This window comes from Canis lupus, chromosome 5 (assembly GCF_003254725.2).
Source record: "Canis lupus dingo isolate Sandy chromosome 5, ASM325472v2, whole genome shotgun sequence".
Lineage (NCBI taxonomy): Eukaryota > Metazoa > Chordata > Mammalia > Carnivora > Canidae > Canis > Canis lupus.
Genome location: NC_064247.1, coordinates 45499322 through 45512852, shown reverse-complemented (window position 1 = coordinate 45512852; position 13531 = coordinate 45499322). Strand labels below are relative to the sequence as shown.

At 47.3% G+C, this 13531-nt stretch overlaps 1 protein-coding gene across 1 annotated transcript in view; it reads right to left on the bottom strand.

Moving 5' to 3' along the window:
- The window catches only part of JAK1 (Janus kinase 1), a 79853-nt gene that overhangs the window by 7294 nt on the left and 59028 nt on the right, over window positions 1-13531 (bottom strand). The window contains exons 11-18 of the mRNA XM_049110342.1: window positions 12350-12536; window positions 8012-8118; window positions 4978-5121; window positions 4222-4309; window positions 3642-3769; window positions 2912-3047; window positions 1101-1252; window positions 39-189 (exon numbers count right to left, since the gene is read on the bottom strand). Coding sequence (XP_048966299.1) covers window positions 39-189; window positions 1101-1252; window positions 2912-3047; window positions 3642-3769; window positions 4222-4309; window positions 4978-5121; window positions 8012-8118; window positions 12350-12536 — 1093 coding nt within the window. The remainder of the gene's footprint in view (window positions 1-38; window positions 190-1100; window positions 1253-2911; window positions 3048-3641; window positions 3770-4221; window positions 4310-4977; window positions 5122-8011; window positions 8119-12349; window positions 12537-13531) is intronic.

Genomic DNA, 13531 nt, shown 5'->3' with positions numbered 1-13531 from the left:
ACTGGCTGTTCTCACTATAGAGCACAAGAGTGTCTTACTCTGCTCTTCCAGTTTATTGATGTCTCTCATGATGGCTCGGAAGAAGGGTCTCTGGTTGGGGTCATAGTTCATGCAGCGGGTCATAAGGTCAGCCAGCTCCTTACAAGATGGTGTCACTGGCCGGCACCGGCTTTCGTAGAATCTCTCTTTCTATAAAGAAGAAAACCACATGGAAGAAACCAAAGGAACCACTCACTAACCTTTCAGCCCCAGTTACCATCCCTATTTAATTCCCAACAGCTGTGCTTGAAGATAGATTTCATAAGCATGTGTTACTGTTGCCTTATTTCGGCTTGGGGAAATCTTAGTCTCCACACAAAAATCCAAATTCAAGGAAGATGGGCAGTATAGCAGTATAGCCCAGTCCTGAACAAGCTACATTCCAGTGAGGTCATGCAACGTTCCTGGAATACAATTTGGCAATATGTATAACCTTCAGATTCTCCAAATCCTTTGACTCATTAATTCCTCAGTGGCCCTATTGAATGACTCAGAAATAAGTCAGATATAAACAAAAATTTATGTTCAAAGATATTCCCTGCAGAATTAGAACATTACAAATTTAAAAACAACCTAAATGCCAAATATAAAATTAATTAAATGTGAGGTTAATGAAACTACTAAGTTTGTAAAATTGGAAGACATTAATAGTAAAGTACACAGGATATTAAAAAATACAGCCTATATAACTATATTTAGGATAAAGAAACTCAACAAATATCTGTGTTAATTTTGCTAGTAGGTGCTTAAAATCTGAGCTAAAAAGTATTATACTGTTCTACTGAACACATGCTGTGTGCCTGACACCCTGCATGCATTATTAATCTTCATAATAGCCCTGCAAAGTAGGTGTTGTTTATCCCCATTTTATAGATGATAAAGCTGAGACTCAGGGAAGGTTAGTGACACTTTTGAAGTTACATAGCCAGTAAGCCTTTGGAGGAGATTCAAATGGACATCTACCTCTTCCTACAACATGAGGCTTCCCGAGAACTCCCAAGATGTCCACTAGTGCTCAAGGAATCCTCAGTTGGCTCACACCCTGGACTGCAACTGCTCACCTCAATCAGGGTCTTGTCTTTCAGAGGGATCTCGCCATTGTAGCAGATTTCCCACAATGTGGTTCCAAAGCTCCATTTGTCAGCAGCCACACTCAGGTTCTTGGAGTCTTCAACACACTCAGGAGCAATCCATGGGATTCGTTCTATGCACTCTGAAAAAAGATGGGAGATATTTCCAGATCAGTTCCTGGAATCGCCTGGGGAGTAAATCGCTGTCATTGCAGCAGGCACTATGAACTAACGAAGAAACTATTTTAAGCAGTGTTTTCCAAACATGGACCATGGCTACATTGGTCCCATGGGGAGCTTGTGAAAGGTGCCATCTTCTGGGCCTCTCACTCTGGCACTTTAGATGCACCAGTCTTAGGGCCAGCAGGTATGTCTGTTTATCACCTGCCCCCCAGGAGGGTCATGCAGGGCCAGTCTTCTGAAGCTCTGGCCGTAGAAACAGCAAAGTACTCCCAGGTAGATGCCACCACCCTAGGGAAGGAGAACAAAGGCTTAAGAAAGAAAAGACAGGAAGATGGGCCCATATGTGCAAAGTAGGCCTAGGCTAAATCTCATGCACTCCTCACGGTCCTCCTGCAACACTATGCTTGCTCAATGCGCAAAAGGACAAGGGAAGATGACAGGTGAGGCTGTTCTACATCATGCTTGCACCTGGCTACTTCCACAGCCCTGTTCCAGCTTCTTCCCAAGACCAATATCTGTACAGATACCCCTGCTGTATCCAGGGAAATGCCCCTTAACAAGTGCTGTGGTCTCTAGCAGCACTCTTCTGGCTCCTGCTGGAAAGAGAGGCAAGTGGGCCATTCTTGAACTGGGCATTCACAGTCAAGCCCACCTCACTGACCTACAAGGCTCAGATGAAACCCCAACGCCTCTCTGAGTCACCCTCTGACCCCAACTAGATGACATCTCTTTCTGAGTGTACACAGCATTTTACTGGCTTCTCTGTGGGGTACCTAGGCTTTTCTACTTGCCCTGGAGTCACCTGTGTCTATGTCTCAGATGCTTGCTGAGGACAGGACCCTTATAGATTCAGGGGCAAACCTGTGCAGACTGTTGGAAGTTGGGTGGAATGTAAGCACCATGCAGGCACTAGAGGATGCTTCCCATCCTCCTTCTGAGGAGGGGATGACTTAGGTCTTACTTGTAAGCCTTGTCTTCATCCTGGTTCTCTTCCAAACTTAGCCCATTTTTTGAATTCCTGAGCAACACTCTAAGCGCCAGGCACTGTGCCTGGTGCTAGAAATTGCTGGCCAGCACCGGCCAGGGCATGAGGCCCGGGGGCATGCTGATGTCCTGTATATGGCCTATAAGGCTAAGATGCAGAGTACAACTCATGCAGCGCTGGTTTCAGCATCTCCGCTCCTAAGCCTGTCCTTTCCTGCGGAGCCCCATAGCTCATGGTAACCTCATTCTAAGCATGCAGGACCACAGCAATCACTCAGGGACCGCCCCCCAAACTGCCCACCAACTACAGTTGAGGACCAAGGGGACCCAGCTCCCCCTGACGCCTCTCCGACTATCCCCAGGCCCAGCAGCTTCCCTCTGTGCTACCCCTAGCACCTTGAACAAAGATGTTCCTTGGGTGAATTGTGTTTCTCCTACCCCACAGTTAGCTCCCTAAAGGCAAGGACTGGCCCCCAGGGCCCAGGAATAGCACCAGATGCCTGTCTGCTAAAGTTCTTTTTTAAAAGGAAACACACCTGAGCCCTAGCCCCCTTCTCCCCACTGGTGAGGATAGGGAGGGTGGAAGGGTGAAGGGCGAGAATGGGAAATGGGGTGGGAGGGACGGGGAGACACACCTTGCCTGGACAGCACAGTGATGGGGATGCCAGGGTCACTGAGCTTGATGAACGGGCCGCACTCGCTGTCAATGCCCTCACGGGCCAGGAGAAGGTTTTTAGTGCACACATTTCCATGAACTAGGTCTTTATCCTCCTGTAGAGTAAAAAGGGTAAAATAAGCCAGCTACCCATGGGTATAACCCCCTTCCTTCCTTCCCTCTGTTTCTGAGCCTGGCCCCTCATGTCATCTCCATATTCGCCAGCAACAGCCATGCCCAGGCAGTCGAGCTGTCCCCCAATTAGTTCTCTGTGTCTTGGGTACCTTATATTATGTTCTTCTGCCCCAGTTCCCTCACCAGAGAAACAGAGATAATGGTGGAGCAGGCCTCCTAGGGCATTTGTGAGAATAACACTAGTAAGACCTGTATAACAACCTGAACAGCTGACTCATGGTAAGCACTACTGATGCTAGCAATTTCACTCATTCATTTGACAAGTATCACATTATTTCCACTCTTACCTATAGTGCATTATAGAAGTCAGTCCTCTGATGTGATAAAACCTCCTTTGAAACAGGATTCATACACAAGCACACGGGCAGCCCCAAAGGAGTTTTTAGTAAGCACCGGGCACACCTGTGGCCAACCACAGAGCCTGGGCTCCAGCAGCCCACCTGGCTAGACCTCCTTCCTGCCACCCCCTAGAGGTCATTCTGGTTCCTGGTGGAGACCACAGTAGGTACACTTACCAAGTAACTCAGGGCGCTGGCCAGCTGTTTGGCAACTTTGAACTTCCATGGTGTGGTGAGGACATCACTTCTCCGGTGCATGAAGAGATCTAGAGGCCCCCCCTCCACAAACTCTTCCACCATGATATCTACAAGCACAAAAGCACGCACATCTGGGACCTTCTGTCGATCTGGGACAGTATTTTCCCTCACCCTTTGAGGAGAGCCCACTTTAATGGCTGGTACTCAGCTTGGGAGGACGCCAACATCTTAGTGAGGTACAAACACCACAGTGCTTCCACCTCTGCCCAGAGCTTCTTCCACTCTGACCCCTCAGCTTACTCACCCCACCCTCTCGGGTCCAGAACAGTGTGCAGCTTGAGGTGACAACACATAACGTTCAAGAAATGAGTGAAAGACAAATGGCACTAAATTCTATGCTATTAAGCATGAGACCTGCTCAGTACCTCATGTTTCTGAACCATAAGAAGAGGCAAGAAGCTCAGGCAATGCGAAGGTGGCATCAGCCCCAAATTGTCATTATAGCACTCACACTCCCCAAACAGGGAGCAACCTCCCCTTCCAAAGCAAATACACTTACTCTCCACGTCTCGGACACAGACGCCGTAGAGGTACACGATGTGTTTGTGGGAGACCTGCCTCATCATGCTGGCTGCCTCAAAGAAAGCCTGTGGGAGAATAGGACAAGGGAATGTCAAGGATCAGACTCCACGGCTCTGGTGCCAAAGGGGTTCTACTGAGAGGAAAGTCAATCAGTCCCACTGTCATCATCCTAGGCCTTGAAAACCTAATAGGATACAGAGCCAGGCTGGTAGCAGAGGCTAGGTGACAATTTCCCCATTGGATACTCATATCCACCACTTTCTCTTCCTTTAAACTATGGGAAATAACAATGTTTGACACTGTAGTAGAATAAACAAAAACCAGATCTCTGTCAAGACTTGGCTTTATCACTCTCTGTGTGGGATCCTGGCCTTTATCTTTCTAGATAAAGGCTGTCATAGTGACAGCCTTAGACTACATCAGGGATTGTGAGAAGATTTAGCTAGAGGGTCCAGAGAACCACGAGGACCTCTAGATAGGAAACAGAGGAGAATGAGAGGGGCAGAGAGGGCACAGGCTGCTCAACCTACTTCATCTTCAGTCTTCCCTCACTTATTTTATATACCTCTTTTTCTAAGACTGTAGAAAGGAAGAAGTCTGAAGAAAGGAATTCAGACTAAATGACAAGTTTGAAAACCACCAGACCAAAAAAGGGCAAGGGTTCTTCCTGGCTCACGACACTCCACTGGCTCCAGAACTAGAGAAGGGATGGGGTTCTGAGGAAGACACTTGCCAGAGAAATGTCCCTGTGGCTGGGGTCTAAGACTTTGAGGATGACTTTTATTCTCTTTTCTTCAGAGGTTCCTTCATCGTCCTTATAATCCACCAGAGTACCGGAGTAGATGTGTGTCCGTGTGCCTCTCCCAAGGTGCTCTCCCTGAAAGAGGAAGGAGGAGGAGTTTGGGGTGACTTCTCTCTGGAGCTGCAGTGACATGAGAGCTGAGCCAAGCACTAAGGCCCCAATGGGAACACATAGTACCAGAAGGGGCAGGGCTAGGACAAAAGAGTCTCTGAGGCTCACAGACTCTTGGAGCCTCATCCTGGTCAGGCCTCCAAAAGGAACACAAAGCTACGCAGCAAAACACAAATGTGGTACTTCCCGGGCCCCGGGAGACAGTTAATTCCCAAATGGTTCCTTCCTTTCTGCCTCCAGAAACAACCTGAGGCTGAAACATAATCCTGACCAATCACAAAACTTCCAGCAGCACCACTATCAGCCTCCAATGACATCAGCCCCCAACCTTGGCCTCCAGAGTGGACTCAGAGAGGACCCTGGCGGGGCTTTACTATAGGCTGGGGAACAAAGACAGGGGCTCATTAGTGCTGGTTCAACTGCTCACTGGCCATTTAACTTAAGAAATGTTCTTTCACCACGCTCCATCTCTGCCCACTATTATAAACGAGAAATCACGGCACTTGTTCTAGAATCAAGTGAAGAGATAGGAGTAAAGACTCCTGGTCTAGACCCTGGCATATTGTGGGGAAAAACCATCTGCTGGGCTTATGTGTTCTGTTTGATTGTCCTCTAGATGAGGTACTTGTTCATTCATTTTCCACCCATCTACCCAGCCTGCATGTGTGTGTATGTGCATACATGCTAAGCTTTAATATCTGTGATGCATTTACATGTGGATTTGCCCAAGCAGTCCCACAGTGGGGAGGGGGTAAAGACAGAGGCAGAGACTGGAAGGGTGGGCCCTCAGTTTCCTCACTGGAAGAGGAGAACACCACCAATTAAGTGCTATGAGGACTAAATGAAATCATCACACATAACCATCTCTCTCTAAGGACCCTTCCAGTTCAAGTTTAATAATTCTGATTTAAACATTTTTATTGGAAAATCAAAATGTGATTCATAAAACTTGGGCACTTTCAAGCTACTGACATTAATCTCACAAAATCTGTAGGATGAGGTGCTATATTTCTATTATCCCACGACTCTCTCTGTAAATGCAGAAAGATTCCCTTGGAATCAGCCCTGCCCCCTAGAGGAACGTACACAATTGTTAATCGGGTATATTAATTTGCACAAATGCCACCATTTGTCATCTGTCATAGCAGAGTGGCAATGCATCTGCCCTGTCTCCCGTATCCTGGCAAGGTTCTGTGACTATTCATTAAAGCCACATCTGTCATGAAGTGATTCATCAAGGTTCTGGGAGGTTGTGTTCCCAGAACATCCCGTAAAAGCCATATGCTTTCAGAATAATTACTCTTCCCCAGAAGGGCTGCTTTATTCCAGTGGCCAAGTCATGGCAGCAGGACTCCACAGCAACCACAGAGCCCCATGCATGTTCCACAACAGCCTCCTTCCATGCCATTCCCTCTGCCTTGGCCGGGTACTTGCTGTGCATCCTCTGCAACTCTGCTTTGACGCTGCTTTCTCCAGGAAGCCATCTTGGTCCTCTCAAGGCTAGGTGGCATGGTCCTCTCTGACAGTCCCAAATCCTGCTGTACTTCCCTACTTAGGACTTAACGTCTCAGTAATGTGATTATCTACTTAAGATGCTAGAGCTGGCTCCTCCACCACACTGTGGGCCTGCCAAGGTTGCAATCATACTGGCATGCCAAAGTGCTCAGTCTGTTGGCTAGGTGAGCATTGGGAGCATGGTGGATGGCCGTGAACTGCCCAGAGGCTCGAGGGCAAGGAAAGAAGGGAGGGCTCAAGTACGGTGCCAAGTTTAGACAGAAAAAAGGCCAGAGTACTGTTGCTCTGGTGATTTTAATCTCTGGCCACAGCTCCAACCCCACCAGAAGGAATAGAAAACAATAAAAACTGGCCTTCAGTGAAGAATTATCCAAAGTGAAGTGAGAGGTGGTTGTAGCTGTGGGCTTCTACTCCCGGAAAACTCTACCCGACAATTTTAGGGATTAACTTTAAAAAATAAACTAGGAAAAAAAAATAAACTAGGAACCCAACCCCATGCCTGCTGCCTTCCACCAGGTTCCCTAATAGATGTGACCCCACAATTCGCTCTCCAACACCTCCCAAGTGTTGCAGTCTCTCCCAGGCAGTCAATGGTCCCTTCCCTCCAAGACTCCTGGCATGTTGTCTCCTCAGCCTCCCTGGTGTGTGGCTCTGTGTTCAGGGCCTGGGGTGGGGGCATGAGACAGAAAGCAGGATTTGCCCTGGGCCTCACACCCCTAGCCAAAGCCAAAGGGAAGCTACAAGGGAAACTGGGCCTGCCTATGGCTACAGACTCTGGGCAAATGTCCCCCCAGGTGGACACTGGTCCAAGGGATCTATTTCTGAAGACAGTTCTCTTGCAGGCCAACATTGTACATCTCCTGCTCTCTTACTGCATTCTGTATTCCCCAGCTTTGCTCCCTCTGGAAGCATCAGAAAGCCTAGGAACTGAACTTTAGTAGTGCTTTGTCACACAGCATGTAGTGGGTTAATGAGGGGCATCAGCGCAGACTCCCCCATGGACAGCCGATTCTCACTGCCCTGTCAGCATTCCTACCAAGTTCTCCAACTCTTCCTATCCACTGAAGACTCACAACAGAAGGTCCTATAACCCTAGATAACCCCACAAAGCCTGATTAATCCATTTCCCTCAAAGAGAAAGTATCTCTGGGGAACCTCAGCAAGGCTGGGTAAGAATGACAGGGCAGTGGCTGAACAGCTTTAAATATGAAAGGAAAGCCTCCTTACTTTTTTTTCCGATAGGATTCCCCATACCCAGACTTCACTCCCCAAAACCTCAGACTGCCCACTGTGGTGAGGCAGGACCAAGGTACACCCAAGAACCTTAGCAATGACTCACTTGCACAATATCCTTCTTGAGGATCCGGTCAAAACTCAGCTGGCTCATGGGGTAGACTGGCTGCCACTCTTGGGCTTTCTTAGTAGCCACCAGCAGATTGGAGATCTCTGTGGAAGAGAGTGAAGAAGTCTGACCGGGGTAGTGAAGGTCCCAGATCCCAGTCGGTCAATGCCTGCCAACCATGACATATTTGTACATGTGTTGGTTCAATCATTCAGTAAATGTTTACTGCGTACTTGATTTATGTTCCTCCAGGAGCTTACAGACTAGTAGCAGAGCTTAAAATGGTCAAATAATCAGCCAATCAAAAGAAAAGCTCCAATTTGTGCAGCTATTCTCCAAACCAGGCCCAGGTATTCTAGGGTTGACACAGCAGGATACATTCTGATAGCAGAACTTAGAAAAGGTCTGCCTACGGAAGTGAAATTTTAGTATCTGAGAAGAGAAACTACCCACTGGCAAGGAATGTATCTATCTCATTTCCTGCTCTATCTCCACAGCCTGGTATATAGCAGGTACTCAGGAAGTATCTGTTACACATGTGAATGAATAGGATGTGAGCTGAAGGATGAGAGGTGAAGGGGGAGGAAGAAGAAGTACCTCGGGTCTTGGAAGTGACGGGATCTGAGGCAGGATGGTCAAACAACACTGGTCTTATGCAAAAGAACAGGGCAGGTAAGCCAGAGAAAAGGTCAAGCCTGAACCTCTTAGGGCTCCCAGCAATGCCTGATTCCAAGGAGGTGCTAACTAAATGTACAGATCATGAGCAGGCCAGCCCCCAAATTCTACTGATTCAAAGGGCAAACCAAACACTTTACAAAATCTGGTGAATCATGATGAACAGAGGTGGCTAATGCAATTTAGAATCCACAGAAGCCACCATGGAGCCACTTCAAGCTATGTCATTGTGGGGGAAGAAAGCACCTTCCCGATTCAGACTGGCAGTGAGAGGATTCTGGAACCCTAGAAGAAGCCTATCGATTAGCTACTGAGGACCTGGTCCCTACAGCAGGCCAAGTAACTGGAACAAAGTCTCTCAAATCCTTACTTCTCTGTAGGGCTTTCCTTTTTTTTTTTTTTTCCAGCTCATATTTTCTGATTGCTTTCTCTTTGCCAGCCACTGTCCTAAGAACTTCACTCACATTAATTCCTTCATTCTAGGACAATTCTATGAGGTACATAGTATTTTTATCATCCTCCTTTTTATTCTCTAGGTCAGAAAACAGAGATTCAGAGTTATTAAACAGCTTGCCCCCAAGGGCAGGCAGCTAGTAAGCCCTAGAATCTGCTTTCACCCTTAAGTCACAGATGGCTCCAGTCTCTCATCTTCTCATAGCACACATGGCCCTAGTGGGGGGTATAAACCTGGGAGTCAGAAACTGGATTCAGGCACAAGCCCCACTTTGTTATTGTATCCTGGGTACCCTTTCTCCAGTCTATTCTCCTCCATTCTGTTATCCTGATCCACTCTGTCACTTGGATAAAAGCAGATTCCAGGCAACTCAGGACTGCCCTGATGGAGAAAAGACCCAGAAAGGGCCACTTGAATGGTGTTCCCAGGGAAGGGCTGGCACAGTAGAGCTGTTTTGAAAATTATAGAGGACTATTGGACAGCTCGGGTGGCTCAGTGGTTTAGTGCTGCCTTCAGCTCAGGGCGTGATCCTGGAGTTCTGGGATCAAGTCCCACGTCAGGCTCCCTGCATGGAGCCTGCTTCTCCTTCTACCTGTGTCTCTGGCCCCTGTGTGTATGCATCTCACATGAATAAATAAAATTTTTAAAAATTAGAGGGAGACAAAAACAGGCACCATTTATGGGCTGATGATTTGCATGGCTGCTTCAGGGAGCATGGCACTGAAGTCAACTGTGTGAGTGAGGGGGAGCTGTTCAAACTGTTTTCTCACTAGAAAAATGGGAGACAAAGTCTCTGCTGTGAGGGACAACCAAGGGCTTACTACCTTCAGTGCCTGGTGTATGGGGAGTCCTCCAAAACTGGCAGTCTTGTGGTTAAGACCATGATTACATCCTTTTTTTAAGTTTGTTTGTTTGTTTGTTTATTTATTTATTTATTTATTTATGAGAGAGAGAGAGAGAGAGAGAGAGAGAGAGAGAGAGAGAGAGAAAAGCAGAGACACAGGCAGAAGGAGAAGCAGGCTCCATGCAGGGAACCCAATGTGGGACTCGATCCTGGGACTCCAGGATCATGCCCTGGGCCGAAGGCAGGCGCTAAACCGCTGAGCCACCCAGGGATCCCCACATGATTACATCCTGGCCAGTGTCATCATCCTTGTACCAGCTGTTTGGCAATAGTCTGCCTAAGTTCTCAGTGTCAGAGCCAAAGGGTGCAGATATCAAGCCCCTAGTTCCACTTCACGGATGAAGATGTAGAAGAGTTAGTGATGGCTGAGCCAGTATCCCTTTCTTACCATGGTCACCCTCAGACTTGCAAAGGGGCAGAGGGGCTGGCTAGACAACACGCACAGAGATGTGGATTTGCTTTATTGTCACATCCACTCTGGCCATCTGCTTTTCCTTTGTTGGTTTTCTGGTTGCATTTTCAAGTGAGAAACCCAGGTTGAAATCAGACCATCAGAGCCTTGCAGTTATAAGGGCAGAAGCACTGAGGAACCCAAAATGACCCTCTCCTTAATTTTCATGATTTCACCACTTCTCTAATTTGCAGGTGGTGGAGGGAAGTCAGAGGGCTTCTGATGGCCCACAGAAGCAAGCCTCATACACAGGGCTTATTCCTCCTCTCCCTAGGTCAGGAGAACTGGTCCTTGCCCCAGAGCCTTGGGCTAATGGCTGCCCCTGCACCTTCGCATGGCATGTGATGGGATGTATGGGAAAGATCACCAGAGCTGGAGTCAGAAGACTTGAGTTTAGTTCCCTGTTCATCCTCTACCTACCTAGGAAAATAGAATGGGGATTACAACACTCTGGCTTGTTCTGAAGAGTAAATGACTCAAAACATGGAAAACCCTCAAACAGGGCCTGGTGAAGTAATAGCAGCTGCCATCATCATCATCATCATCATCACTACTTGTTGCTACTATTATAACTACTACTGATACCACTAGCAAGGCCCTAAACATCTCTGAGCCTCCATTCCCACATCTCTAAAATAGCTACAGAGAGCTATTGTACAGATGGAATAAATGCAAATATGCATGCAAAGTTTTTGAGATTAGTAGGCACCCACCAATATGGTATCTACTGCTGTAATTGTTCACCTGACAGACATCAGTGAACACAGATTCCATGCTAGGTGTGGTGTACATTAGTCACAGGGTGTTAAGACAGATCCAGATTCTATCTTAAGAGTTTATACTCAAGTGGGAGAGACAGACACTAAACACATTCAGTGTGGAGTTCCAGGAGCCTCATCAGGAGCCATAAGAAGGATTCAATCTGTTCCTGTGCTTCTCCTGCCACAGCTACTGGCTCCCAGATCTGCACTAGTAGGGGTGGCATCTATACCAGAGACCTCCCCAGCTAGTTCCAGCAAAGAAATCATGTCCCAGTCTCCTGTCTACCACCAGTCCTCACTACCTGTGGACGCTGTCCTCTATCTCCTCAACCTCACCCTGAGACCACTAATCCCAAGGAGAGTATAAAGTACTCCTACTACCTGGAAGGAGACATTATATGACTAAATAGGGTCATTGAGCTTTAAGGTTTCAACTCACTCAGGTATCAGGGCCAAGCAGCAGATGTGTTTTCACCCTTGTGGAACATCTTCAAGCATGAAAACAAAGGCTGCAGTTACCCCCGAAGCTGTCAGGAAACCCTATCTGATCAACAAGAACGTAAGCCCTTCCTCTTTCACAGAGTGCAGTGGCAGCCTCTTACTGGGAGGCCAAAAAGTGGCTCGAACATCAAGAACCCAGGCCCCTTTGGGTTCTACTGCCGCTTCCTCTGCCCACCCATGACATAAAGGCTCACAAACCTCCTTAAAGGAACCAGATATGTCTCAGACAAAGAGACTCCTCAGAGTACCTCCCACCACACTTCCTGGGGCCTCAGAACCACTGCGCTGCCCACCCCTCCTCTGAAGCCCGATCTCTTCTTAGGAAAGGATTAGATACATTTAGGTAACACCTTGCGGTATGGGAATGTCAAAAAACCATTGGGGTAGCCTGCTCAAACCCCTCTGACCTTGGCCCTCAGTGAAACCTACTTCACTTCTCCAGTACTCAATTTTCTCATCTATAAGATGCGGCATTTGACCATATGATCCTAACCATCCTTCCAGTGCTTACATGTGTCTTGGAGCATCACTAAGGGGCAAAGGGGATCCCTGAGGGGACAGGGCCTAGCTCTGGCCCAGGGAGACCCACCTCGGGGCTTGGGCTGGCAGCAGCGCTTCAGCACGAAGCTGATGTTGTCCGTACGCAGGATCTGCTTCTTGAGGTGGCTCATCAGGTCCCCTAGGCTGGGGAAGCTGCGGTCTGAGCCGTGCAGGCTATAGCGGCCCTTCTGCACCTCAATCTGAAAATTCTTGAACTGTTTCTGGCCACCCAGCATCTGCCATTCAGGAAAATGACCAGAAACAATTTGTTTTCAAAGGGTCAAGCCAATGTGCCACGGGTACATAATCTGGTAACAACAGGGGAAGCTGGACAAAAGATACCTAGAACTCCATACTACCTCTGTAACATTTCTGTAAATCCATAATTATTCAAAAATAAAAAACATGATCAACAAGTAAACAATCAATCAGTCAATCCAGAAGATGACACTGATCAAAGGGAGTTAACACTAGGGAGAAAACATAACTAAGCAGTGACCTCTATGACAACATCACCTTGTTTTAAACCTGTAAGATGAAGTTAATTGAAAAACCAACCTCACAGGACTGCTGCTATGATTACATGACATAATAAAAACACTTAGTAAGCACTTTATAAAGATTTGCAAATATTGTACACGAAATAATAATTACTATTAACAATATTTATCCAGGAAGTCCCTCAAACTGAGCCTTTCCAGGCTGTGAATCTACTTAAGGAGAACCACCTTAGGTGGTGGTGGTAGGTGGTCTGATTTATTTTCAGGATTCTAGGGTACCACAGAGAGGAAGTATAGGCAGAGGTTTTCCTTCATGGGCACTTTCTGTACAGAGACAAATATTTTCATGACTAAGGATGAGGGCCAGAAAGATCTACTTATGGTGTGGACCAGAACAAGTTATTTAAGATCTCAATGTCCTGGTTTATTCACCTGTACAATGGGGATAATACCACCTACCTCACAGGCTCAGTGTAAGGTTTAAATGAAGACATGGAGGTAAAGTGTTCAGCACAGTGTCTGGTGAGCTACAATGAACAGCAGGAGTAATCATATCTAAGATCCTGTTTTCCCCAGGTAATGACACCTGGGGGACCATGCTACTGAGTTGCTGACATATTACAGCATAAGCTGGTCCCACTTCAGAAAGCGGCTGGGCTATCTTGTGCACCCACACATGTTAAAAACATGAAACTTCCTTCCAAGACTGATGCATGCAGAAGACAGGCATG